Source organism: Phaethon aethereus (assembly GCF_964289735.1).
Source record: "Phaethon aethereus genome assembly, contig: HAP1_SCAFFOLD_314, whole genome shotgun sequence".
In the NCBI taxonomy this organism is placed as follows: Eukaryota; Metazoa; Chordata; class Aves; order Phaethontiformes; family Phaethontidae; genus Phaethon; species Phaethon aethereus.
The window spans coordinates 55,111-82,435 of NW_028114165.1; the positions used below are offsets into that span (position 1 = coordinate 55,111).

The 27,325-nt window shown below is 45.4% G+C and overlaps 5 protein-coding genes across 5 annotated transcripts; 3 read left to right on the forward strand and 2 right to left on the reverse strand.

The window, feature by feature from the left end:
- Window positions 1-841, forward strand: LOC309416231 (histone H1.01-like). The gene has a single exon (XM_082015803.1). The coding sequence runs from the start codon at window positions 37-39 to the stop codon at window positions 721-723; it is 687 nt and encodes a 228-aa protein (XP_081871929.1). The 5' UTR covers window positions 1-36; the 3' UTR covers window positions 724-841.
- Window positions 842-13,504: 12,663 nt separating this feature from the next.
- On the forward strand, window positions 13,505-13,816 carry LOC309416212 (histone H4; the record flags this gene model as incomplete). Its single annotated transcript, XM_082015786.1, has 1 exon — window positions 13,505-13,816. The coding sequence occupies one exon, from the start codon at window positions 13,505-13,507 to the stop codon at window positions 13,814-13,816; it is 312 nt and encodes a 103-aa protein (XP_081871912.1).
- A 1,009-nt stretch (window positions 13,817-14,825) lies between these two features.
- Window positions 14,826-16,232, forward strand: LOC309416238 (histone H3.2). Its single transcript, XM_082015810.1, has one exon. The coding sequence runs from the start codon at window positions 15,438-15,440 to the stop codon at window positions 15,846-15,848; it is 411 nt and encodes a 136-aa protein (XP_081871936.1). The 5' UTR covers window positions 14,826-15,437; the 3' UTR covers window positions 15,849-16,232.
- A 4,406-nt stretch (window positions 16,233-20,638) lies between these two features.
- Window positions 20,639-21,105, reverse strand: LOC309416217 (histone H3.2; the record flags this gene model as incomplete). Its single annotated transcript, XM_082015791.1, has 1 exon — window positions 20,639-21,105. Exon 1 carries the CDS (start codon window positions 21,047-21,049, stop codon window positions 20,639-20,641), a length of 411 nt encoding a protein of 136 aa, XP_081871917.1. The 5' UTR covers window positions 21,050-21,105.
- Window positions 21,106-22,626: 1,521 nt separating this feature from the next.
- On the reverse strand, window positions 22,627-22,938 carry LOC309416206 (histone H4; the record flags this gene model as incomplete). The annotated part of the gene is made up of 1 exon (XM_082015781.1): window positions 22,627-22,938. One exon carries the CDS (start codon window positions 22,936-22,938, stop codon window positions 22,627-22,629), a length of 312 nt encoding a protein of 103 aa, XP_081871907.1.
- Window positions 22,939-27,325: the final 4,387 nt, after the last annotated feature.

Below are 27,325 nucleotides of genomic sequence, written 5' to 3' on the forward strand. Positions count from 1 at the left end.
CCGTTTATTGTTCACCCCGACCCGGCCAGAGCCGCCATGTCCGAGACTGCGCCCGTCGCTGCGCCCGATGTCGTGGCCGCCGCCGCTGCTCCGGCCCCGGCCAACGCTCCAGCAGCCAAGAAGCCGAAGAAGGCGGCGGGCGGCTCCAAAGCCCGCAAGCCGGCGGGCCCCAGCGTCACCGAGCTGATCACCAAGGCCGTCTCCGCCTCCAAGGAGCGCAAGGGGCTCTCCCTCGCCGCGCTCAAGAAGGCGCTGGCCGCCGGCGGCTACGATGTCGAAAAAAGCAATAGCCGCATCAAGCTGGGGCTCAAGAGCCTCGTCAGCAAGGGCACCCTGGTGCAGACCAAGGGCACCGGCGCCTCCGGCTCTTTCCGCCTCAGCAAGAAGCCTGGAGAAGTGAAGGAAAAAGCCCCCAAGAAGCGGGCGGCCGCGGCCAAGCCCAAGAAGCCGGCGCCCAAGAAGCCTGCCAGCGCCGCCAAGAAGCCCAAGAAGGCGGTGACAGCGAAGAAAAGCCCCAAGAAAGCCAAGAAGCCGGCGGCCACCGCGGCTAAAAAAGCGGCCAAGAGCCCCAAGAAGGCAACTAAGGCTGCCAAGCCCAAAAAGGCGGCGGCAGCAGCGAAGAGTCCGGCCAAGGCGAAGGCGGTGAAGTCCAAAGCTGCCAAGCCTAAGACGGCCAAGCCGAAACCGGCGAAGGCAAAGAAGGCAGCGCCTAAGAAGAAATAAATAACCCTGTAAAGTCCTGTCTGCTTTGCAGATAAACCCAACGGCTCTTTTCAGAGCCACCCAAGTTCTCTCTAAAAGAGCTGAAACACTTTTTTTTACGTCTGTAGTGTGTGCGCGCGCGCGCAATTCTAACTTCCCTTCGGCACTGCTCTTGTTTAACTCCGGTCGATCCGGTGGCAGCACAAACTATCGCGCTCTTGCCCTCCACAGGTGCCGGGCAGCTCCGCCGCGGTGTCCGCCGCGGTGTCCGCCGCGGTACCGCTCCTTTCAACAGCAGCGCCCCCGCCACCGCGGGCGTGGGTGCGAGTAGCTTCCCGTTAGCCTCAAGAAATCGGTGCGAGTCGAAAGTCCCCGTGGAAGTTGGGGAGCACTCACGACCCCCCGGCTCTTGGGGGGTGGGGGGCGGCGGGTGGTGCTGCGGCTCCCCATAGTTTCTGCGATCAGAGGCGGGGACGAAGAGCCGCGCTCGGTAGCGCTCCCGCCCCTCCCCCCCCCTTCCCCGAGCGCCACCGATTTCGAAAAGCCCGCGCTGCGCCGAGATTGGCCGCCACGCTCAGGCTTTTCTAGTGCACCGCGGTTTTCGGGTTAGACAAACGCTACAACTTTTTTTTTTTCTTTCTTTCTTTTCACTTGGCCGAAGAGGCTGATGATCTTCCCGGGTACGCTCTCGGTTCTCAGCCGGGTGCCGGGGACTCATTTCGGCAAGGGAGACGCTGGGCGCGGCAGGGACCCGCGGGGGTCAGACCGGTGACTCAATCGTATCCTCCTTCCGTCGCCCTCACTGCACTCAAGCGGGTAAGGGAACGGGGAATTTAATGGAATTACCTGCTTAGCTCTCAACAAAGATGTTTGGTCTCAAGTCCGTAGCTGTTAACCTCGTGTATCTGAAAGGACCACCCGGAAATGGGGTCCCTGCAGTGCGGAGGAGAAATGGTGGGATCCGATTTCGGAGGTATTCGTGTTTTCGCAGACTGTCCGCATCCTAAATCCCTGTACTAAACCAGAAAGAAATATAAAATAGAGCTTCTATTTTTAGGCCTGTTCTTGAAACGTTGTTCTTACTCTTCCTCTGCATTGTCTCTTAGGGTGCATGTGACTTTTTGGTCCTTGCTCAGGTTTATGACCTCTTCCTCTATATAACATCCAAACCTACATACACATCCCATTTTTTTCCCTGAAATTATCGGGCTATATCACTTCACTCCGACAGCCTGAATTCCTGAGCTCGCATGCCTGTGCCCCTGTTTGGGATGGAGATGTGCTTACCAGACCCTCATGGTTACTCTAAGTGAAGGGTGTTGGGAGCCACAGCCACTAATTCTCAAAGGGTTTCACCCAGCTATGTGCACTGACCTGAGGAGAGGTGGTCAACTGCGATTTTCCAGCCTGCTACAACTAGTTGGAAAGGAACCGGTTTCAAATGGGTATGATCAAACAGCAGGTACGCTTCCATAGCAAACATGATATTCATGCTTAATTTTTTTCCTTACAGCTGAGCCCGAAAAGGCAAAACCCAAACAGCTGCAATAACATGAGTAAGACTGTATCACACACATCCCTGCTAATTGAATTGACCTCAGTGGGACGGCCCTGGAATAAACGTTTTGGCCTCTGGAATGAGCTGGGGTAATGACAGGAGTTCACTCTTGGCTTGTTGCAACTTACCCTCCCTGCTCACTTGGGGGACGCATCAGGGTGCTTCTTTCCCTTTTCTAAGAGGTAAGAGGGAAAACTCAAATTATTATAACTGTTTTTTAAGAAAATTCAGTTGGATCAGTTAGCCACCTTAGCTACTGCAGTAGTTGACATTTAGAAGACTAGCACATCACTGAACACAAGTGGTGATGGAGAACACCAGCCTAAGTACAATGATACCAGTCTAAAATACTTTTAGAGGCAAAGAGCATATAGCTGTGCATTCAGCTGAACAGACTTTATAGTCCTTAGCTGGAGATAGCTGCCAAATAATGTAAGAGATTGTTCCACACCACAGAAAGGAAGTATATGTGTATGCAGGAACACTGAATGGACTAGCTATATAGGCTCCACTGGATATACTGTCATGTACAGGGACAAAATTAACATCAAAACAAAAATCCTGTTTACCTTGTAAAGCTGAACTGGGCAGCATAGCAGAGGTACCTACTGGAGATTGGTTTTCCCAGCTGGAAAAGGGGAGTGCAATGACAAAGAGCAAGAGTGGCCTGAGTGAAATAAGGTTGCAGGGACAAGGGTAATGTCATATTAATGCCAATTGCACTGTTGGCCTATCAGTCAGTACCCCTAATTCATCATTTCTCATTCTCCTTCCCCACAGCCTGTGCATTCCTAAACCTGTGGATTCCCGCTCATGTCAGTTATGAGGATGAGTGTGCACAATTACAGACTGATTCTCCCTCAGAAATAGCTTGTCTTAAATTACCGAGTCACTGCCACAGTGTCTGATCACCGTGTGTCTCTCGGGCCCCCGTATCATCTTCAACAGGTCATTCTTTGGCTACTTAAGCAGTTTTGCATTCTGGTTATAAGAGAAGTTGATACCCTAAGAAAAATCAGGGGATACTATTCTTCTGTCATGATTTAACTTTCTGATTAACCTGCTAGGCTGAAGCTCAAGTGTGTGATTTATGATTTCAGTGGAGAGGCAACACCTCTCACTTCATTGTATGACATCCTTTTTGGATGTCTGGGCATTAATTTCTTATCTCAAAACTGTTATGATGCTTCATGAAAGTGGGAAAAGAAGGAAAAGAGATGAGCTCTGCTCAGTAGCTGTCAAGATATGCCGTGTGCTAAGATGAAACTTTTCAGGGCAGCTTGAAAAGACTTGAACGTTTGCTCATAATGAAAAGTCAAACCTCAATACAACTAAGAGGGCCTAACAGTGCTTTTTTTGTCTCCTTGGAATGCTGATGATCTGTTCAGTTTCTGGACCTTGTGTGTGTTTGTTGCAAGGAACATCATCCTTGCCCATTATGCCCTTATCTCCATGTCTCTCTTAACTGGGTATCCTTTTCTAAGAACCAATGAGTAGAAACTGCCCTGGAAAGTTCCTACCACATTCAGGGGCTGTATTGATATCCCAAAATAAGACTCCAACACGACTTTTGTATTGTATGACAGGACATCCCGTGGCCATGGAGCATATATTTATTGAATTTTTTATATAGGCTATGTCATGTCCCTAGCATGTTGCACATTTGCAAAGTACCAGACTAATGGACATTCTGAGATGAATAGCAGATATCTTAAATTTCTACAGTGTCCTCCCTGCATGGACACTTGTCCACACTGTGGACTCTAAGGAACGTGAATACCACCTCCTGGAACACAGGTAATATGGCAAGCAGAGCTTTAGGGTCTCAGGCACAAAACACATTTTGTCTTCTGTGAATAGTTCTGACTTGGGAGCTGGATTGGAATCAGAATGATCAGTGATTCCATGCAATGGTTTGTCATGGAGAACTGAGCTGCTGGTGGTCAAAGAGAAGGTAGCTTAACAGAAGGCCCAAAATGGCTGGCGTTTAGTGAGTGGCCATACTTTGACAGAAAACACAAGTATCCACTTTATGCTTTTAAATGCTAAGCTGCTCAAAAATTAGGAGGAAGAACAAAAAAATGGGTTCAGTATTTTGAGGTATTACAAGGAAGTCCTGCTTTCATTTGTTTTCTCTTCCATAGTGTCAACTTTTTATTTCACAGATTTACTTACTTAGTAAATGGTGATATCAAAAGTCTGTGATGTTCCAGCACTGGAAGTAGAAATGGAGAAAGATAGTAATGGCAAATGAATCTGTGAGTTACATAAAGGCCTACATAGAGCAGAACAGACTCTCAGCAACCTGTCAAGAATTCTGTTGAAGTTACTCCCTCACAGAACAATAAATCACTTTGTACTGATGAACACTTTTGTATTATGGGGTTACAGAACCTTTCATCAGCATTAGTCACCACCAAGCCAGATTGCCTGTCATATTGCCACAAAACCAGGTAATTTCTATACATGTGGTTGTTTATTTCTTTTTTCTCTGTTAGTGGGTTCTGTTACTCCTGTGCTTTTTGTGTATCTCTGTGTCTTTTACTGTAGTTGTTGTCATGTGGTAGTAAGAGTTTATTCTGCATGGCCTCAGCATCTTTGAAAACCAATAAAAAGGTGTCTCTTAGAGGCTCGCTTCTGAAAAACATCAAAGCTGGAGTTTTGTTTCAAGTGAAGCTATTCTAATGCTAACATAAAAAAGTTTCTGCATTTGTTAGAGAAAACTGGAAGCTAGTCTTTGACGTTATTCCAGGCGCAAAGATGTTTAAAATAGGGATATGCTGATGTTGCACATCCTCAATAGGAGTGAGCACGTTAAGCTGCATAAAGCTGGGAAAAAGCCCTTCATAGTATCCTGGGCTGAACAAATGGAGAGATGTAAATATGTACATTTCAAGACTAAGTTTACAGGTTCTCAAAAGGAAGGAGCTGAGTGGGGAGACAGCTATAGTGTACGGACAGGAAGGTGGGGACAGCCAGCGTGAAGTCCCCAAAAATAAGAGTGCGATATGAATATCAGTAATACCAGACCTGTTCTCTGCTGCTCACATGGCAGTACAGATTTGGGCCAGCTTGAATTCAGGTACAGAACCATTTTTCACGTAGACACCTTCAACATAGTAAGGTTACACAATGGAGTTTTTCTGCCACAAGTTTCTTTTTTACTACGTAGATCACAATGCACCCCATCCAGTGCTGGGCACTGGGGGATATCAGCCATACTTCTCTGTGAGGATTCAAGATCCTTCTGCTCCAGAACATGTTGTTCAGGCAAACCAAAGTAACTGGTGTGACTCCTTGTGGGATCCCCATTCACTCTCCATACTCAAGTTTGGACAACTCTTGCTAGACTTGGAGTTGTGTTTCATTCTGATTTTCACTTCGCAGATTGTTATTTGTGATCTCTTTGAACTTTCATTGCCTTGCAAGTTTTGTTCATCAGTCCCGCAGGTCTCCTGCTGGGACATCAGTGAAACCCTAGTGCTTGGTTTTCCCAAGGACTGCAGGGTTTGTTTTTCAGTGATTTCAGGAAGGGGCTGCCAAGAACTGTGGAAAGAATGAAGTGTAGAAAAATAATAACAGGATTATTGTTCTCATCAAACACTGAAAACAATAAAAACAAACAAAGCATAGGTCAGGACCTAGCCATAAAAAAGGTGTTCCTGTTGCTCTTTCAGCAACCAGTGTATGCTGGCTCTAGTCAACCAAGGCTGTATATATTGGTTCTGCATATTGCATATTCATGGTCAGTTATATGTAACTGCCATACTAAAAACATGCATTGCCATTGCCACTGCAGCATTTTGCCACTTCTTCCTTGCTCCTCTGTTTCCTCCACCATAGATTTACCATCTTCATAACAGAACTCCATGCCCATTCCCTGGTTGCCTGCCCTCAGCCACTTTGTTCTTAAGTCCTTAAATATTTTTCTCCTTCTGCCAGAGAGAACACTTTACTATTACTGGCATCTCTCTCCTGTCAGGACGAGATCTAGTGAGGATCGAGTTTGTGCACTCCTGAGGCAGGAGACTTCTTTCATTAAAAGGGAGTGTGTTGCAGACATACTTCCTCTGCTCCAGCATCAAAGAGAAGGTGACTAAGTATTCCGTGTGACAACTATCCCAACAATCCTAGTTGCCTGAGCAGGAAAAGCAAGCTACGCAAGGGCAACAAAGAATCTTTCTTTTTTTTTCCCCCTCAGAAAACGAAGATTAAAGAAAACATGTCCCCTGCCTCTGATAAATAAGACATGAGAACTAATGACAACTGACATGGAGAAGACTCAAAAATACTCAAAAATATTTTGGCCTCAGTTTTTTTCCACTGATAATCTTCCCATATCTCTCAAATCCCAAAACTTCAAGGCAGGGGCTGGGGGAAAGAAGTCTTTCCCATCAAAGATGATCAAGTCTGAGACCATCTGAGGAACAGGAACATGCACAAGTCCATGGGACCAGAGAAAATGCATCCCAGGGTCCTGAGGGAATTGGCAGATGTAGTTGCTAAGCCACTCTCCATAATATTTGAAAAGTCATGGTAGTCAGGTGAAGTTCGCAGTGACTGGAGAAAAGGGAATATCACACCCATTTTTAAAGAGGACCTTGGGAACTACTGACCAGTCAGCCTCACCTGAGTGCCTAGTAAGATCTGGAACACATCCTTCTGGAACCTGTGTCAAAGTACATGGAGGACAGAGAGGTGACTAGAGACAGTCGATACGGCTTCTCCAAGGGCAAATCTCACCTGACTAATCTAGTGGTCTCCTACAATGGAGTGACTGCATCAGTGGAGAAGGGAAGAGCAACTGATGTCATCTACCTGGATTTCTGTAAGGCCTTTGACATGGTTCCCCACAACATTCTTACCTCTAAACTGGAGAAGTATGGATTTGATGGGTGGATTGTTAAATGCATAAGGAATTGGTCAGATGGGTGTATCCAAAGAATTACAGCCAATGGCTCAATGTCTAAATGGAAACCAGTAGCGTGTCCCTCAGGTGTCTGTACTGGGACCAACAGCGTTTAGTGTCTTCATCAGTTACATAGATAGTGGGATGGAGTGCGCCCTCAGCAAGTCTGTGGATGACACCAGCCTGAGTGGTGCAGTTGATTGGCTAGAGGGAAGGGATGCCATCCAAAGGGACCTTGACAGGCTTGAGGAGTGGGCCCATGTGAACCTATGAAGGGCCAGAAGAAAAACAGGGCTGGAACACCTGTCCCATGAAGAAGGGCTGAGTTGGGGTCATTCAACCTGGAGAAGAGAAGGCTGAGGCAAGACCTTATTGTGGACTTTCAATAGACAAAGGGTGCTTACAAGAAAGACAGAGAAAGACTTGTCACCAGGGCTTGTAGTGACAGAACAAAGGCAAGAGTTTTAAACTGAAAGAGGCTTGATTTCAATTAGACATAAGGAAGAAATTTTTTATCATTAAGGTGGTGGGACACTGGACCAGGTTGCGCAGAGAAGTTGTGGATGCCCCATCCCTGGAAGTGTTCAAGGTCAGGTTGGACAGGGCTTTAACTCAATCTAGTGAAAGATGTCCCTACCCACAGCAGGGGGGTTAGTCTAGATGATCTTTGAACATCCCTTCCTGTCCTGGTTTTGGCTCAGCTAATGTTAATTTTCTTCCTGATGGCTGGTATAGTGCTGTTTGGATTTGGCGTGAAAACAACATTGATAATGTGCTGATGTTTTCAGTTGTTGCTAAGCAGTCAAAGACTGCCCAGGTTCTCATGCTGGCCTGCCAGGGAGAAGGCAGTGAGAAGGGGGTGCACGGGAAGCTGGGAGGGGACACAGCCAGGACAGCTGCCCCCAACTGGCCAAAGGGATATTCCATACCATATGACATCATGCTTGGCATATAGAGGTGGGGAAAAAGAATGAAAGGGGGGGGACGTTCAGAGTTGTGGCATTTGTCTTCCCAAGTAACCATTATGCATGATGGAGATGGCTGAACACCTGCCTGCTGATGGGAGGCAATGAATGAATTGTTTTGCTTGTTTTGCTTCGCTTCCTGCACGGCTTTTACTTTACCTATTTGTCCTGGTTTCAGCCAGGATAGAGCTGGTTTTCTTCACAGAAGCTGGTGTGAGGCTGTGTTCTGGATTTGGGATGAGAAACTGTTGATAACATCCTGATGTTGTTGCTAAGCAGTCAAGGACTGTCCAGCTTCTCATGCTGGCCTGCTAGAAAGAAGGCTGGGGGTGCTCGGGGAGCTGGGAGGGGACACAGCTGGGACAGCAGACCTAGGCTGGCCAAAGAGATATTCCATACCATATGATGTCATGCTCAGTATATAAAGCTGGGACGAAGAAGAAGGAAGGGGTGGGGGGACGTTTGGAGTGATGGCGTCTGTCCTCCCAAGAAACCATTACGCGTGACGGAGCCCTGCTTCCCTGGAGATGGCTGAACACCTGCCTGCCCATAGGGAGTGGTGAATGAATTCCTTGTTTTGCTCTGCTTGTATGCACGGCTTTTGCTTTACTTGTTAAACTGTCTTTATCTCAAGCCATGAATTTCCTCATTTTTATTCTTCCGATTCTCTCCCCTGTCCCACCGTGGGGGAGTGAGGAGCGGCTGCCTGGGGCTTGGTTGCTGGCTGGGGTGAAACCACGGCATTATTAGACGGTCTTTATGTCAACCCACAAGTTTTCTTACTTTTACCTTTCTGATTCTCTCCTCCATCCCACCATGGGGGGAGTGACCAAGAGGCTGCATGGTGCTTAGTTGCCAGCTGAGGTTAAACCACAACACTTCCCATGCAAGTAATTCTATGAATCTTAGTAACTTTCCAGAAGATACTACATTTCTATCTCAAGTTACAGTTACAGTTTGATTTTAGCAGACAGACTCAATAGACCAGATGAAATCTGATGTATAATTTGGAAACACCTGGGGGGAACAAGAGGGGAAACTCAGCTCCAACCTTGCTTCATGTTATTAGATGAATTTCTGTCATGAGTTTAAAAACAGTGCTGTAAGCAAGTATGTGTCTATTTTTTAAAAACCCATTTTCAAATGGGTTCTGACATTTTAGTTAAGGACAGCATGGAGACAAGGAGAGAGACAGGAAGAGGTGGGGGGAAATATTAGATATAGTGAAACAAGGACCTGGGACAGTTATGAGTTTATTTTAGCATGTGTAATTAGTCAGGTGTGGGCTTTGTAAATTTTCTTTTGTAGTTGTGTGGACTTTCTGGAGGGCTGTTGATTGCATGATTGGTTTGGCTTTTATACAGATTTATTTGGCCTAATGACTATGTGATTGTGTTTAACAGCCTACTCCCATAGTCCTTAGGCTATAACTTGCCTCAATGCTAACATTTCAGCTATGTGTAAATAGTTAATCACAAGAAATGCGTGTGTGTAGAACCAAGAGGCCTCATGAAATCAAAACAAAGAAGAGTTAAGAGTAAGGACTGAGAAATTAATGAGTACAGAGAAATTACCCTTGAGAATAGAACAACCTAGCAGGAGTGCTCAAAGAAGGATGATAAGAAAGAATTGCTTGGCTATACAACAGAAGGGGCAAACATCCAAGGAGAAGAGACTGTCCTCAGAAGACCCGTGACCATAAAAGGATTAGGGGGCTAACTCCCCAAACGACCACCGATGACCACCCGAGACCCCCGTGCATGCGTAGTGTAGTTTTGCAACACCAGCATTACGTAAATGTAGTAGATAGACAGGGAGGTGGATATTTCTCGGAAATATCATGAATATGCATGCATAAGAATTGTAATTAATATGAATGTATGTACTCTATATAATTCAGATGCTGGTAACACGAGGCATGCATGTTAGGAGGAGATATCCCCCATGTGTCCGGCGCTGTAATAAAGATGTCTGTTTAATAACACTTTGATGTTATTAAGTATGAATTTCTTGAGTTTGAATTTCTTAAGTTTGAATGTCTTTAAATCAATAGTCACAGATTCCTGAGCAGAAGCAGCTCATTATGGAGCAGGGTTATAACATGAAGTTTTAATTTAATTTTATTCCACAAAAAAAAAGCAGCAACAACAATTCAGCTTTCCAAAGCTGGACAACTCATCAGGGAGTACATGGGGAGGTGACGTGGTGAAGCCCAGGATTGTCAGGTAACCTCATGGCAGCAGTCTGCAATTGCTAATAACTCGCAGAGGGGGTCTGTGATACAGTCAGATTCCCAAGGATTGAGCAGATTGAAGAACTGGATTTTCTGGCAGAGTTCGTTCAGGAAGCTCTGCAGCAGGTAGTACTAAACTATCCTGTTAGTAACATCCTGGGGACTTGCCTGTGTACTCAGAGGAGAATAAAGCCTGCAGCAAATATTACATCAAGTGTCTTTCCTTACCAGTGCAGGATACAGCTACCTTGCTCTTGAAATCTCCTTGGAATGACAGAGGACGTGACTACAGAGTGCCTAGTTTCTCACAGTGGCCCAGTCTCCCACAACAGTCCAGTCGCAGCCCCTGAGCTTCCCTTCCTGGAAGAAGCAAACTAGCCTTTAGGAAGGGGAACACAGATAAGAAAGTAAACTTACATCTTCAGAAGAGATGACAGGGAGGGGCAGTCCTCTGCTGCCACCAGCAATCAAATCATATGATTTTCATAAACCTGAACTTTTTATTTTTTTAATTAAAAAAAATCTTACCTTATCTTCTCAACAAGTCAGCTAGGGAGTGGGACCACAGTTGGATCCCAGAAGCAGAGTGTTGCTGGCCCGAGGTGTTTCCTGGTGGTGGCTGAAGATTGGGGTCCTGCAGCCAGGGGAGCAGAGCCCCGGCCCTGCAGCATCCTGATAGCCACCAACATGTGCCTGGTGGCATGTGCGAACAGCAGGATCACAGGAAATAATACATGTTAATTCAAACGCTATTTGGGGCTACTCATTATACATCTGTGAATACTCTTGCGCAGATTTTCATCATATTCTGCCTAGTGTGGTAGAAGGTTAGTTTCAGGCCTGATATATTACGCACCAAACCCAACAAACTGTCACAACAGCCAAGCCGAGTGCATGTGTGTGTGAAATCCAACAATGAAAATACAATAGAGGCTAATTATTGATTAATGTAATATTGTATCTTTATGTAAGGCTAGACTATATAAAGCCGATCACATTGAAAGGGAAAAAAACCCCAAAGCTAAGCAATGTCCATGAGAGGGCAGCAAACCCTCAATACTGGAAAAAATTTTTTCATCCTGACCATTTTCAGGTCAAAAGCCAGCTATAGAATGTCTATTGCTGCGATTTTTGTTAAATACTGTTTCGTGTTGTGGTGGGTTGACCCTGGCTGGCTGCCAGGAGGCCACCAAAGCCGCTCTATCACTCTCATTCTCAGGTGGACAGGAGAGAGAAAATACAATGAAAGGCTCATTGGCCAAGATAAGGGCAGGAAGAGATCATTCAGTAGTTACAGTCACAAACAAAACACACTCGATTTGGGGAAAATTAATTTAATTTACTACCAAGCAAATCAGAGTAGAGTAATGAGAAATAAAAACTAAATCCTAAAACACCTTCCCTCCATGCCTCCCTTCTTCCTGGACTTAACTTCGCTCCCATTTTTCTATACCTCCTGTCCACACAGTGGCACAGAGGGACAGGGGATGGGGGTTGCGGTCAGTTCATCACACCTTGTCTCCCCTGCTCCTTTTTTCTCAGGGGCAGGACTCCTTGCACTCTTCCCCTGCTCCAGCGTGGGGTCCCTCTCATGGGAGACAGTCTTCCATGAACTTCTCCAGCTTGGGTCCCTTCCACGGGGTGCCGTCCTCCAGGAACAGGCTACTGCAGCATGGGTCCCCCATGGGGTCACAAGTCCTGCCAGCAAACCTGCTCCAGCCTGGGCTCCTCTCTCCATGGGGCCACAGGTCCTGCCAGGAGCCTGCTCCAGCATGGGCTTCCCACAGGGTCACAGACTCCTTCGGGCATCCACCAGCTCTGGCTTGGGGTCTTCCACAGGCTGCAGGTAGATATCTGCTCCACCATGGAGCTCCATGGGCTGCAGGGCGACAGCCAGCCTCATCATGGTCTTCACCACAGGCTGCAGGGGAATGTCTGCTTTCATGCCTGGAGCACCTCCTCCCCCTCCTTCTGCACTGACCTTGGTGTCTGCAGAGCTATTGCTCTCATGTATTCTCAATCTCTCCGTCTGCAATGATTGCCATTGCGCAGCAACTTTTCCCCCTTCTTCACTATGTTATCACAGAGGTGCTACCACCATCATTGATAGGCTTGGCCTTGGCCAGTAGCAGGTCTATCTTGGAGCCAGCTGGCTCTGGCTCTCTTGAACACAGGGGAAGCTTCTAGCTGCTTCTCACAGAAGCCACCCCTGTAGCCCCCCTGCTATCAACACTTTGCCACACAAACCCAATACATTTGTGTTCAACAGTAAAACCTCAGAAGATTTTCATTCCCAAAAGAAAGCAAAACCAGAGTTGAATATATTCCCCTGAAGGACAAAACCACCCTTCTTTTCACATATTTAGTGTTTCAATTTCTCAGAAAAATAATCACATTATTATCTATGCTACCACAAGAATGGAAACATATTTGTCTAAAAGAACTGGTTTATCTTAAAAAAACTGAAGTGGAGCACATAAGTGTTAAACTCTCTATTAGTGTACCTTTACTGCTAAACTCTCCTTGAGAAGACATTCAGAAAGGGCGGGAAATGGAGATGAGAAAGAAATTCAAGGAAGGGCAGAATTTCTTAGAAACATCATTGGACAGATTTTGCTGCAACATACTCTATTAAAAAACCATGAGGAGCAGCTGTTTCAAACACTGGTGTCACAAGCAAGAATCAATGCAAACAGATGAAGTTGCAATACCTAACACATACCCATATTTTAAAATAACAATAATAGTAAAAAATAGAAGAGTAAATTTAAGAGTCAGTAACTGCGATACTTTTCTGTGGTCGAGGTTTTATTTCTAAATGATTACGGCGTATCAAAGATTTTAAAATATAATGCTATTACACACACAGATCCAATGCTTTGCTACCTGAACACACCGAACGTACAGAAAAAGGGCAGCAACACCGAATCACTTGTGCCGCGGGAGGGGAACTCGCACGAAACTCGTATTTTTGTGCTAGAGGGGCGCGCGGTAGGAGAAGCGGGAGATCCGGCGGGAGCGAGCCCCAAGCCCCGCCCCTCCCCGCTGCAGTCCCCAACCAGGTCGGCTCCCACCACATAAAGGCCGCCGCGCCGGCCCAGACTGTTACACTCATTTCCTCAGGCTCCAGCGGCAGCATGTCTGGTAGAGGCAAGGGCGGGAAGGGGCTCGGCAAGGGAGGTGCCAAGCGCCACCGGAAGGTGCTGCGCGACAATATCCAGGGCATCACCAAGCCGGCCATCCGCCGCCTGGCTCGGCGCGGCGGCGTGAAGCGCATCTCGGGGCTCATCTACGAGGAGACGCGCGGCGTGCTGAAAGTCTTCCTGGAGAACGTGATCCGCGACGCCGTCACCTACACCGAGCACGCCAAGAGGAAGACGGTCACGGCCATGGACGTGGTCTACGCCCTTAAGCGCCAGGGACGCACCCTCTATGGCTTCGGCGGCTAAAGCTTGCTGCTCCCGCACCACCTCGAGAACCCAAAGGCTCTTTTAAGAGCCACCCACTTTCTCCTAAGAAGAGCTGTAACATTGTTTTTTCTGAAAGGACTTCTGAAGAATGGACAACCCAATTTTCAAAGCTTACTTAAACACAATTGCGGAGTATTGCTGAAACGCTTTATAATTGGATAAGTGCTATCTAATGTTCTAATTTTGCGGTCATTAGCGAAGTTGTCTTTGCTGTGTAAAAGAGACTCGCTGTTTTTTGTGTCCTTAAATTCTCTTGCAAGTGTTGTACCCCAGTAAATCATTTCAAGTGTCCTTTGTAATCAAAACTGAATGATTTCTTTACGTTTTTTTAAATCTGCGTTGTTATAAATATAATCTGGAATATTATTCATGTCAACTTAAAATTTTGATGTAACTGAGAGTAGATAATCCACTGCAAAGAAGAAAGGGAAAGCAATTTATCACATAGGGAAGAAGATGAAAGTTGCTCCGAGATGAACGTTTTCTTTCTGGTAATTCTAAATAAATTTTTTTTCTCTACTATAACCTGTCTTCAGTTCCTTGTCTCATTTTTTAAAAAACAATTTCAGGATTAAATCTAATAGAGTTTTCTGGAGTACATATTTGGGGGGATGGGTGAATCGTGAGCAAAAATTATGTCCCTGGCAACACATTTCAAGAAAACTTGTCAAAAGGAGCTTTATGCGACAGTGTTCTCATTCGCCCGTGCAGAGAACGCTGCCCACCTCGGGCTCAATTCTAAAGTATGGCTGTTTTATTTCCATCATCACCGGAGGAAACAGTGAAAAAAAACCTAGTTTTTCAGGTTTCTATGAGACTAACGGTAGTTATCAATAAATACTTGCGGCCACTTCTGGTTTTCTCACAGCTTTAATGAGTAGGGGCACGTTAAATAATAGAGTAATTCCGGATTCCATTATAAGCTTTTAATTTCACAAATAAATTCATTGTCTAAGTGTTCTCAAAGTCACGATTTTACTTGACGGTACTTAAGATCTTTTGTCGGACGGCCTAGGGAAAAGAAAACAACTCGAGAAAAATAGCTTAAAAGGTGCATCTCGATTGTTGCAGCTACAACCTTTCATTATAGGACTTGTGAAGTGTCTGTGTGTCTGTTTTGAGGTACCAGGCGATCTCTCCTATGCGGCTGTGGGGATAATGTGCTCGTTGGTGTAAGAGGAAGAGCTGTACGGCATCGAAAGAACTTTTTTCTTCTTTTGTAATCAGCCCACCAAAAAAAAAAAAAAAAAACCAAACAGCTCCTGAGTTTAAACCTTCACCCGCCTTTTAATCCGGCAGGAGCCTGGCGAAGAGGGAAAGCAGAAGGGGTAGGGAGCACGGTGTCTGCAATACCCGCCCCCCCCCCCCCCCTCCCCCCAGGCCTTGGACTCGCACCGAGGGAGCCGGGGGGGCGGGGAAGGGCGGTGCAACCGGCGGCGAATTCGGCTTCTTGCCGCCCGGGCTGCGATTTTCAGGGTACCCAATGAGATCGCGTTTCCCGCCGTCCAATCAGAGACGCGGCGGCTCTATAAGTATCGGCGCTGCGCTACATCTGAGTCAGTCGTGGATTTCATAGGGAGCTCTTGGGAGTTCTTTCCTCATGGCGCGCACGAAGCAGACGGCGCGTAAGTCGACGGGCGGGAAGGCGCCCCGCAAGCAGCTGGCCACCAAGGCGGCCCGCAAGAGCGCGCCGGCCACGGGCGGCGTGAAGAAGCCGCACCGCTACCGGCCCGGCACGGTGGCGCTGCGCGAGATCCGGCGCTACCAGAAGTCGACGGAGCTGCTGATCCGCAAGCTGCCCTTCCAGCGCCTGGTGCGCGAGATCGCGCAGGACTTCAAGACCGACCTGCGCTTCCAGAGCTCGGCCGTGATGGCGCTGCAGGAGGCGAGCGAGGCCTACCTGGTGGGGCTCTTCGAGGACACCAACCTCTGTGCCATCCACGCCAAGCGCGTCACCATCATGCCCAAAGACATCCAGCTGGCCCGCCGCATCCGCGGCGAGCGCGCCTGAGCCTCCTGCCGCAGCCCCTCCCTGGTTCCAGCAGGCCCCGAGGGCAGCTCACACAGACCCAAAGGCTCTTTTAAGAGCCACTACATGCGCAAAAAAAAAGGGGCTGTACCACTTTTCAAATGCGCATGCTTTAGAAGTAACAACCTTTTCTTAGTTTTTTTGCTAGACTGTAGCATTTTATTTTATGGTCTCAGTTCCTTCTGTGATTTGTTTTTTGGTTTGCTTTGTTTTCATTTTTTACGACATTGTCTGCACATGAACACTTGTTTTCTATAAACCCCACAAAGCTCTAACCTTCCTGCTCTGCCATTCACGGGTGCTTTGCAAACACTGAAGGGGAGTAACAGGCACTTTTATGGATAGAGTGAGGGAGGAGAGGTGAAATTTGAGGTGGGGGGCGAGGTCAGTCTATTAGTTTAAGGGCGGTAAGCAGAGAACATCAGGCTGAGTGGAGGTTTTTACATCGCTATGACTATGCCGGACTTGAAACAGCTTTGAGGGGGAGAGGGGAGAAGGGGGCACGGGTCTGTATGGGATGGGCCCCGGCTTGGGGATGCTGCACCTTAAGGCAAGTGCAGAAACTTGCCGCTGCTCACTGGAATTGTGTTACAGTGGAACCTGGCTAAGGCAGTCTGTTTTCAAGGGGGCTGCGGCCTTGCTCCAACATTTGTTAAGGCCAGGAACAATCTGTCTCAAAAGATTGGTTTTGAGGCTGTCCTCAAAATGATGGATGACCATGCTGAAGAAACAGGGCACATAATGTTTCTTACAGCACAGAAACACACCTAAAAAAGGCAAGAAACTATGATTGAAAAGTACTTTGCACAAGAATAACTGGATTTGTTACGACTGATAAGATGAAACTGGAGGAAAAAATTTTATATATTTCCTGAGGGTTGGGGGTTTTTTTTTGAGGGGGTGTGTTTGTAATAAGAGTTTTATAAAAATCTTGGAGTGGCAATCCGTGTATTCTTCCAATAATGAGTCTATGTGTATTTGTCTTTGAACTTGCACTTCCCCAGGTAGTGATCAGAAGTTTTTATGCATCTGAAAATATGCTCAGTTGTCAGATTTCTAGGATTCTTCAGAGGATACTTACAGGATATATGTATGCAGCTTTCAACCTTCCTTGTAGGGACCCACTTTTGCTCGAATCGTTACTGAGAGACATGCAGACAGGAGTGACCAGTCTAACAAGAGCCTGAGCGTTAAAAGAGGAATTTAAGAATTACGCCTCAGATTTGTAACAGGGACTAATAGCAGTTTCTGCACAATTTCAGGAAACATCTTCCCATCTTCTCCCCAGCTGCAAAAGCTCACAGTTAGTACCTGAGGCGTAGCAGTGCTGCGTGCTGTTAAAAGGCAGAGCTGTCATCTTTTGCCATTAGAGGCTCTGAGCACCGTTCGCATTCTTTCTCTTAGAGATGCTTGCTGCACTATAGACACAACCTGTTAGAGACAGCACTGGGATGGGTGAGAAAAGATGGTGGAAAGACTTGCTGAGTGTAGCCATCAGCCCAGATTAAGGTTGGTTTGGAGATTTCTTTCCCTTTTTCTCTCTCTCTTTTTTTTTTTTTCCCCCCCACTTCTACATAAAGCCTCCCCCCCGCAAGTGAATTTGTCGATCTTCATGGCCTTGTTTTGAAACCAGGTGGCAGTGGAAGTGAAGAACTGCAATGTTACCAAGCAATGAATGGAATGGCTGTGCAGTCAATGGTAGACACAGGAGCTAGTCTATTTTTTTAATTTTGTGTCTTTCAAACAGAATGTGTAAGAATTTTTTAAGACAGATTTCACCTGTTTATGTAAAGTAAAAACTTTTCTAAGTTCATAGTGAATCAAAGAAACACAACTGATACAGAAAAAAATATTGTCTGTTTTTGGAATTGAAGTTTTATACTACGGCCTAATTAAGGTTTCTCCTTGTCTTGAGAGGCAGCATGATGTGAGAAGAGACTTTGACTTACAGCCTGGGGAGTGAAGGAAATCTTCCAATAGGCCAGAAAAGTTCTGTATTCTCTTAAAAGTCAGATGACAAAAAGACAGCATCAGCCCTTGCTTCTACAGCTTCAGTTGTCCTAGAGCATATGTAATGTTAATCAGAAAATAATAATAATTAAAAAAGGGATCTCTGCCTTATTTCTAACAAGTACCACCTTGTTAAACACAGTAAGATCCTACCCAATCTTTTTAGCAATTTTACTAGACAGCACTGACACGACCTGGGAAGACAGGCAAGATACTAACTACTTATCAGTCACAATGAATAATTTCCTCATTCACTTTTGAGAGCAAATTCCACAGTCTGGTATGAGCAAAGGCTTCTTAGAGAGCCTGGATGTGCAGTGTAAGCAGGCACCAGTGTCTGTTTCAGTCAGGTCATCTTTGTTCACACTGTAACCTCACTCTTTATTTACTTGCAATTGTAACAAGTCTGAGGTTTTAGCCATTGTAACCTTTGCTAACCTCACAGAATCATAGAATGGTTTGGGTTTGAAGGGACCTTAAAGATCATCTAGTTCCAAGCCTAGTCATGGCAGGGACACCTGCCCCTAGACCAGGTTGCTCAAAGGCCCATCCAACCTGGCCTCGAACACTTCAACACCTCGAAGGGTGCCTAGATAAAAGCTTAAGTAATTTCACTTAACAATACGCTGCCAAGATGGAACAACAATTAGAATCAGGATGTAGCCTGCTGAAGTCTTAGAGTGTATCCAGGCATATAGTTAATTTTAAAATCATAATCATATAATTCCTTTCAAATTACACTTACAGGCGCAGTCTCTGTGCTATGCCAGCAGGACCACTTTCACTTTCAACTTCATAAAATTGTTGCCCCTTACTCTGCAAGTGGTGATGTACAAAGAGATGAACAGAATAGTATATTTCTGTTGGAAGGGACCTACAATGATCATCTAGTCCAACTGCAAAGCATCTTCTTTCATTTGATCTACCATATCGTATTGTTGGAACCACAAAAAATAAAGCCAGAATGCATAAAGCTGGGTGGTACTGGGGCAGAGGGAAGTAGGAATGAGACAGAGGTGGGTGGATACTGAGAAGAATTAAAAGTTGTGACTGAAGGAAAAGCACACATAATATGTGTGGAATACATATAGAATATGTACATGCATTTGTGGATATGCATTCATACCTACATCATTATGATATGAATATTAGTTGTAGCTACCACGTTTTATCTCCTGTGCAGTGTTTCTGAAACACACTGTATGAAACGTCTGGCAGGGTTCCCCAGGCACCATACTCAAATACCTGAATTTGCATTTCAGACCAATTTGGCTGGTAACATTTCAAGAAGCATATTGGGTAGGCAAGACTCCATTATCAAGGACAGAGGAAAAGATGCTCTAACAGCAAAGCAGCAAAAACAATAGGAATCCGAATGCTTTATTTGTGAATGAATAGAAAAGATGACTTCTCTGAAATAGTACAACAGCTAGAGTCTGCAAGACTTGACATGATCAACCAAGAAATTGAAAGCCAACTGTAATTTCCTGATTACAAAATTTAATTGAATCAACTATATTCTAGTAAATGTGGACCTTCTGATCCCCCCATGTGTATTCCGCTACTGACACCATCTCCTTTTTATAATCAAACACAAAAAGCTTGTCCTCAGTTATCAAAACCATATAAGCATATTTCCTGCAGGCCTCTCATCCACTACAACCCGCTAAGGCTTAAAAGCCGCTTCCTCTCCCCCAGCTGTTTTGGCCCCAAACAGCCACGAAACTTTCCTCTGTGCAGGTGTTCTCCACATATTTGGAAAACCATCAGCTTCTCTTTGCTTTTCCCAAACTCTCCTTTGTCCTTCACTCCAGCCTTTCCTTAAAGTCATAAAGCAAACAAAGAAAATTGAGAATATAAGTCATAATTAGACCAAGTTATCAAATTGCCCATATTTTTCCCTTGCAACAGGCTTATCTGCTTAGCAATTCTGTTTTACTTGTACTTAGAAAGGTAGGGCGCTCAGATATCTAATACAGTGCTAGGATTTTTATAGTATATCCTAGTAAGAGCAATGATATATTTACATCAACTTTTCTTTAACAAAATGCTGTTTCAAGTTTATCTTCCAATACTAACTCAGGTTATGCCTTCCACATTGCCTAAAAGTAAAAACCTGCACTGCTCCATAAAAACATAGCAAAATAAAATGTTTTACAGGAAGTATCAAGTCTAGGGAGGGGGCAGGGAAAAATTATCATAGGCTTTCTGTCCTACTGTACTCTGTTTTTTTTTAAGATTATAGCTCTTGCTGTGCTCTTAAAATTAAAAGAATTTTTCATTTAACTTATTTCAGCACTCCTTTATCTTATGTGTGCACTTACTTTTCCTGTATAGTACATTATGTATTTCCAAGCCCCTTAGTGTAACAGCATGTTTAACACTGATCAAAAAAATCAATCAGTTTCCAGCAAATGCTTAGGAAGTCTCATAAACACATTTGCACGGGAATTGCGGTGCAATTCTATTTTGAGATTGCAAACGCCTCTTGACAACAGCGTCCAGAGAAATTGGCTGAGCACAGAGCTAGGGAGAGTGGGAGGGAGACAAGCTACATGCTACAAGGGCTAGTTTAGTAAGTATAAAACACTCTCAAAAACTTGCACAATCTTAACAGAATATCAGGACAATTTAGTCTTGTATCCAAGTATCAAGAAAGACCGTGTCACAGCTCTCTTGGGCAATGTGGTGGCTCTTAAAAGAGCCTTTAGGGTGAGGGGATGAAGTTCAGGACCACAGAGGGAAGAGCTATGGCAGGAGGCTCAGGCGCGCTCGCCGCGGATACGGCGGGCCAGCTGGATGTCTTTGGGCATGATGGTGACGCGCTTGGCGTGGATGGCACAGAGGTTGGTGTCCTCGAAGAGCCCCACCAGGTAGGCCTCGCTCGCCTCCTGCAGCGCCATCACGGCCGAGCTCTGGAAGCGCAGGTCGGTCTTGAAGTCCTGCGCGATCTCGCGCACCAGGCGCTGGAAGGGCAGCTTGCGGATCAGCAGCTCCGTCGACTTCTGGTAGCGCCGGATCTCGCGCAGCGCCACCGTGCCGGGCCGGTAGCGGTGCGGCTTCTTCACGCCGCCCGTGGCCGGCGCGCTCTTGCGGGCCGCCTTGGTGGCCAGCTGCTTGCGGGGCGCCTTCCCGCCCGTCGACTTACGCGCCGTCTGCTTCGTGCGCGCCATCGCTGCGAAGGAGCCGAGAGCCACCCAAGAATCGCCACTGCACACTGATAGCGTCGCGCCGCCGCGAGGAACTTTATAGCGTCTTCTCCGCGCTGATTGGCTGGCAGCGACGCGCTGTTCTCATTGGATACTTTCGAATTCGAAAAGCCCGCCTAGAAAGCGCGCCAATTCACCAACCACCCGCCCCCCGTCCGGCACTCGCCGCTCTGGTTTTCGGTTTTCTCCGTTTCTTACAGCAACTTTTATAGTCTGTCTCAGAAGTGAAACCTGTAGCGAAAGTTCTTCAAAAGGGGAACGGGAAATTGTAAGTTACCTGCCCTGAGGGCATGGAAGATTCGTGTTTATTTTCTTCCAATTCTCTGAGACTTGAGCTTTGAAAAATAAGCGTTGTTCAGGTTTTCCTCAATAGATAACCTTCGTAAGGATGTTTTGGTTGATTTGGCGGGTTTTTTTGTCCTCTTTTTGGGGGCAGTGTTTGGTTTTGTTTGGGATTTTTTTGTTTGGTTTGAGGTTTTTTGTTTTGTTTTTTTTTTTAACCTAGGATAACTTTATTCTGGAAACAGTAGAAAATAATGCCGTAGCTGGTAGGGTAAGTGCTTTTGGATCAAGATGAATCGTACATGAAAATATTCTCATTCAAGGGAGAGTGTCTTTAAGGACTTTGAATTTCTTTCATCATAAGAAGTATTCCCAGGCTCTTGCTTGCTGAAATACAAACTTTGTTGCCCGTGAGCTTCCCATTTTTCCCCACCGCATATTTCTGCTGTTTTCCTAGCCAAGAGAGTTGTCCTCACAGCCCGAATGAGAAGAGCTTTCAGGCGAAGGGAGGAGCGGTACGGACACTGGTTACGGGGGACTGCTCCAGCGTCAGCAGCCCTAAGATAAAAAAAAAAATTTAAAAAAGCTTCCTCAGTTTTAACACCCCGGGAGCACAAAGAGTGACGGGCAGCTCCCTAAAAACCCCTTTCAGAGAACAGACTTGGGATCATTCCGGTATTTAAAGTTTCATGAGAAGTTCAGGGGACGACCAACTCTGACACCTCCCACCCCACGCCCATACATTTCCACCTGCTGAGCATCAGTGCGGGTGTTAACGTAATTTAAGTACAAATACGTATCTGTTTCTGCTACTGTTCCACTACTGAAAAAATACAGATCACAACAGACGCCTGTGGGGCTATTGCGTACCTGCCTCTGAGCCGGGCCAGATCACCCGCTGAAAGCAGGAGCGTAAATTTAGGGGGTTTCAGCTCGATTTTTCGAATAAGTAGGGGAAAAACAGCCCTAAAAATCATTAGCTCCAGCTAGGGTGATATCGAAATCAACAGCTCTGTACGTTCTTTAATCTACTTAACTAGGATCGTCCCTAACGTTATCCATACGCATTTAGTTAATTATCAAGTGCTTAACCATATCATAAGAACTGTGTATTAAGTAATTTACTTGTAAATGATTATTCAAGGAATACAAATACACTCAACTTTCCAGCAACACAGCTCTTTCCTAGAGTAAGTGGGCGGCTCTGAAAAGAGCCTTTGTGTTCTAATAAAAGCGTAACCTATGTTAGGAATAGGAGTTTAGCCGCCGAAGCCGTAGAGGGTGCGTCCCTGGCGCTTAAGGGCATAGACCACGTCCATGGCCGTGACCGTCTTCCTCTTGGCGTGCTCGGTGTAGGTGACGGCGTCCCGGATCACGTTCTCCAGGAAGACCTTCAGCACGCCGCGCGTCTCCTCGTAGATGAGCCCCGAGATGCGCTTCACGCCGCCGCGCCGAGCCAGGCGGCGGATGGCCGGCTTGGTGATGCCCTGGATGTTGTCGCGCAGCACCTTGCGGTGGCGCTTGGCGCCTCCCTTGCCGAGTCCTTTCCCGCCCTTGCCTCTACCGGACATGCTGCCGCTGGAGCCTGAGGAAATGAGTGTAACAGTCTGGGCCGGCGCGGCGGCCTTTATGTGGTGGGAGCCGACCTGGTTGGGGACTGCAGCGGGGAGGGGCGGGGTTCCCGCCATTTTTTTCAGCCTCCGTCACTGGTCGTGCTGGAGCAGCCGTTGCTGTGATTTGCAAAGCATTTGCTGTAAAGCCTACAAAGTAAACAAAAAATTATCCCCCTCCGCCAAATTCCAGTGACGTACATATTCATAACAATTGGAAAGTTTTTCTTCCTCCTCCTTGGATTTCCATAAACCCATTTGCTATGTATATATTTATTTAATTTTTTTGCTATGACTGAGGTTTCTTTGAATTACTTAAAATTCTCATTTTCATGCTGTTGTTCATTTATCGTTTTGTTTTATTTGTACTCAACGTTCTATAAACTTCCCCAGAAATTTTAATGTTTGGAAAACTTCTTTTATTTTCTTTAGGGAAATTTGTACAATCTGTGTAGTCAGGTTTTCTAACACATTTGCTTTCTGTTTTGCTTTCAATTTCCCATTTCTGAAATGGGAGGTGTGATACTATTTTCTTATTTTTGCATAACCAATTTTGAGTCTGTAAGCACATGTTAACTAGCAGGCAGAATACAAATGTTTTTTATGGTTATTTTTACCAGTTTTGCTCATTTGGAGTTACTGCTGTGGGGATTTTTTTTCCTCACCTTTTACAACATGTCCCTTAGTAAAACCATAGATTCAAATTTCTGGCATCTTAATTAGTAAGAAAATCACCCTTCTTTTGTACTGCAGATCAAGCTTTTCAGTCTTTAGCTGGTTTGGGCTGAAATCTATACTGGAAAGAGAATTAGCATTTATGAAAGTAAGGAGCAATCCTTGTGTGAAGATGTTACAAATGTCACAGTATAAGAACATCCTGAGCTGGAATTACTACTAGACTAATACGTAAATTGTTTCAGCTTTTGGTTTTTTTTTTTATAATTTGATTTTCTTCAGAAAATGAGTATATTAAGAACAACAGAACGATTTTTGCTTTTCCCCCCTTTCGATATTAAGCAACCCTCACTGAACTCTTCTAATCAGCTGCTATAGTCCATTCAATAGTGGTATTCGCAATTTTTATCTAAGCTGTAACAACTGTGCTTCCTGTTGCAGAGGTGCAGAGGAATGCTTAGGTATAGTAGGGATTCTCCTTAGATTTGCTGTAGTCCTAAGAACGCCTCCTTTCTCTTCCTGGGGGGAGTAAACAGGTGAGCTGAGTATGACACTGGGGCTTAAAAAACGTACTATGTTTGCTACAGTTCTTGTTTATACAGAACTGACAAGTCACAAAACAGTAAACAAACTTGAGCCTTTTCTGCTGTTACCAGCCTAATGAAGGATTCCAGAATAGTTCTGTGGTTTATTTTAATTATTACTTTCTTTTTTACACTTACTAATGCTTCATTAGCGGTAGAATATTACATTTCAGTACCCCTCCCTTTCTGCTTCCCAGCCCTGCCCATACTTAACAGTGACAGTGCTCAAGCAAGAGCACTTAAAATTTTGTACATTTAGCACATAAGTAGACTAAGGAATGATTCCCACCAAGATGGAATTAAGACAGATTTAATTCTGCAAGATAGAGGTAAAGGACCAAGCTTCCAGTGTGATGAGAACACTTGCTGCCTATCCTCATGATTTTTACGCTCAGCTGTTGGTTTCCATTTGTAAGTTTTCAGCTGCCTTCCCTATATTCTGATTTTGCATCCTCCAGGTAATTGATGCAATGTTTTCTTCATATGTGTTTAAAGTTTAGCACAATAAGGCAGGGGTCCTGTAGGGTGTTGTGTCTATATCAATAACCCCAGGGCAAATAATTAGCATACGCAGTTATTATTTTAGACCTCACTTAAAAAACGTCATTGATGAAATGCTAATAGAACTTCAGGCTTCAAGTTTTAGATCAATGTTAGGCAAAAAAATTACTGTCAGACATTATATTGTAAGAATATGTATGAATAAACTTCTGGAACAGTATTCATAGATTTCAAACTAGTAGTTTTGAATTTTGTATGAGTATTGGATAAGTTTTTATATTCCTTGCGCTTTCCACTCACTGGAAGCTGGTGCTTCATTCTCTATTCAAAATATTCTCTGTCACTTTCGAAGGAAAAATGGAATCACAGTCTGTCCTTTGTGAATGAGACAGGTTATAGAGACACCTGTTTTGCGCTGTTATCATGCTCCTGCGATCTGCCATACTGAAAAGGTAGTAGATCTCACCTGGACTATCTAGGGGAAAGAAACAAATTTTTCCCTTGTACTGAAAATCTGGGCACATTTGAGAGACCGTTACGCCCCCACAGTGAAGGAGACCTCAGAGGAGAAGGGCAAAAAGACAATGACCTTGAGGAATAATGTACTGTAAAGAAAACTGAGCTTATCTCAACACCAAGGACCCTGGAGCATTTCCATGGTTTTGGATAAGACAGCTGCACCAGTGAATCATCAGACAACTAACAAATAATAATGTCTTCCTGAGTTAGCCAGACCAGCATGAGGGGAAGGGGGGACAGTGCATATGTGGCTTGGCCCAACATAAACTATAAAAACTGGACAACGAATGAAACAAAGTTTGAAGAGAGCAATGGGCTTGAGATGGTTTCAACCAACATATTCCTTCCCAATGCCTGGGGAGGCCCAGCATTGTGACAATGAGCATATAGACACCAGTAATGACAATTGTGTTTGTAATGTGGTTCAGTTGTGTATTGCAACTGCTATATCATGTTTATGGTGAGATTTCAGTATGTTGCTGTATCACTCCGCTAAATCAAAACCCCATGTAATGCCAAATATGCCAAATAAGGAAACTGTATATTACACATTAAACTCTCCTCATGTGTAATATCCAAAAGAACATCGTTGGACAGTATTCAACTCTGGCAGCAACAGAGATGTGGTCAATTGGAACCTATCTCTGCATGTGGGTAAGACTGTAAACTGCACAAGATCTAATTTCTTTAGTACACTTCAGGCTTCTAAATCTACCCCAGTGATCCTCATTCTCTGTATGCCCATGCTCACATATCCCACCTTCAGTTCAACATGTAAGCCATGCCACAAAGCTGTGCTTAGTGAGACTGAGCAACCCACATAATTTTGGTAAGAAATATTTTAAGCACATGAAGCTTTTATCTTCAGACTGAGGCCCAAGTCAAGATTTGCATGTGTGGATTTGTCGTTTGCAAGGAATCTCCTGGCAGTAGCGTAGTTGCAGGAGTGGTTTATGCTGTTTAAATAAAACTAGCAAGCAACATCACCTAATGTTTAAATGTTACAGCTATCAGCTTCCCAGTGTGTTGATCATATCTATCTATTTGATAGGTATGATGAGAGATCTGGGGGGACTGTGATCATGAATTTAGTCTAATGATTGGTACTTTGGTAACAAATTTCATCTCTCTCACCTCCCTTCCCCACCAGCTGAGACAATCAGAGGTGGAGAGCCTTATTCTCATAATTTTATTTTAAGGTTCCCCTCGGTCAGAGATCTGAGAGGTTGGGCTGCAGACTGGTTTGGACTGTTTCCAACCTTCTGGCTGCCAAGTTCAGAAACTATACAGGGACTGATAAATTGAGAAAAGACCTCTGCCATGGCCCAGCAGCCCAGGTTGACCTTTGAGGATGCAGTTTGCCATGCACAGGGAGTGGCTTCATATAGATCAGAAGATGATCTACACAGGGGCAAAATCTTCCAAAAATCATCGCGCTTCACCTGCACTATGCCAGCTGTGGGCAAGGGCAAATGCATGTTTTCTGAGTCACTGCTGTGTTCCTCTGCAAAGCAGCAGGAGCTGGATGCCATTTCCTCATGGAAAACAACATCACAGGATTAGTCTCCGACGGCGGATCACAGGAAGGGACACTGCACACGCACTTCCGAAAGAATGTTGTGCTTGGCAGACACCGACACCCAAGCACTCACGCGGCCCTGCCACCGCTCACACCTCCTCCTCCTCAGGTCGGATGTTTCAGGGTTCCTTTCAAAGTAATGCTGTTTGTGCTAGAATCACAAAAATATGGTTTTTGGGGTGTTTCTCTCACACAACAACGTACCAGCTGTCAGGACGGCTGTTCATGGCCAGCCCAGCATGACTCTGGAGTAGTGACTGTGATGTGTCTTACTCCGCCGTGGAAGGAGAAGCTTGCATGTGCCTCATCACCACCACACCATTCATAAGCTGCAGCCTTGCTAAGATACATAGGTCACTCTTTCCCCCATCATCAAAATCTTAGGAAACATCTAGTCATGACTTCTGATTGCAGCCTGGCAGTTGCCCCCATCTACAGGCTGTCTGCTCCCTCGGCATGGGCAGCATGCTCGCAGGTTCACTGAATACCT

Bases quoted from the DNA above. Each gene is read 5' to 3' on its own strand.
- LOC309416231 (XM_082015803.1), top strand. From the start codon at position 37: ATGTCCGAGACTGCGCCCGTCGCTGCGCCCGATGTCGTGGCCGCCGCC.
- LOC309416238 (XM_082015810.1), top strand. From the start codon at position 15,438: ATGGCGCGCACGAAGCAGACGGCGCGTAAGTCGACGGGCGGGAAGGCG.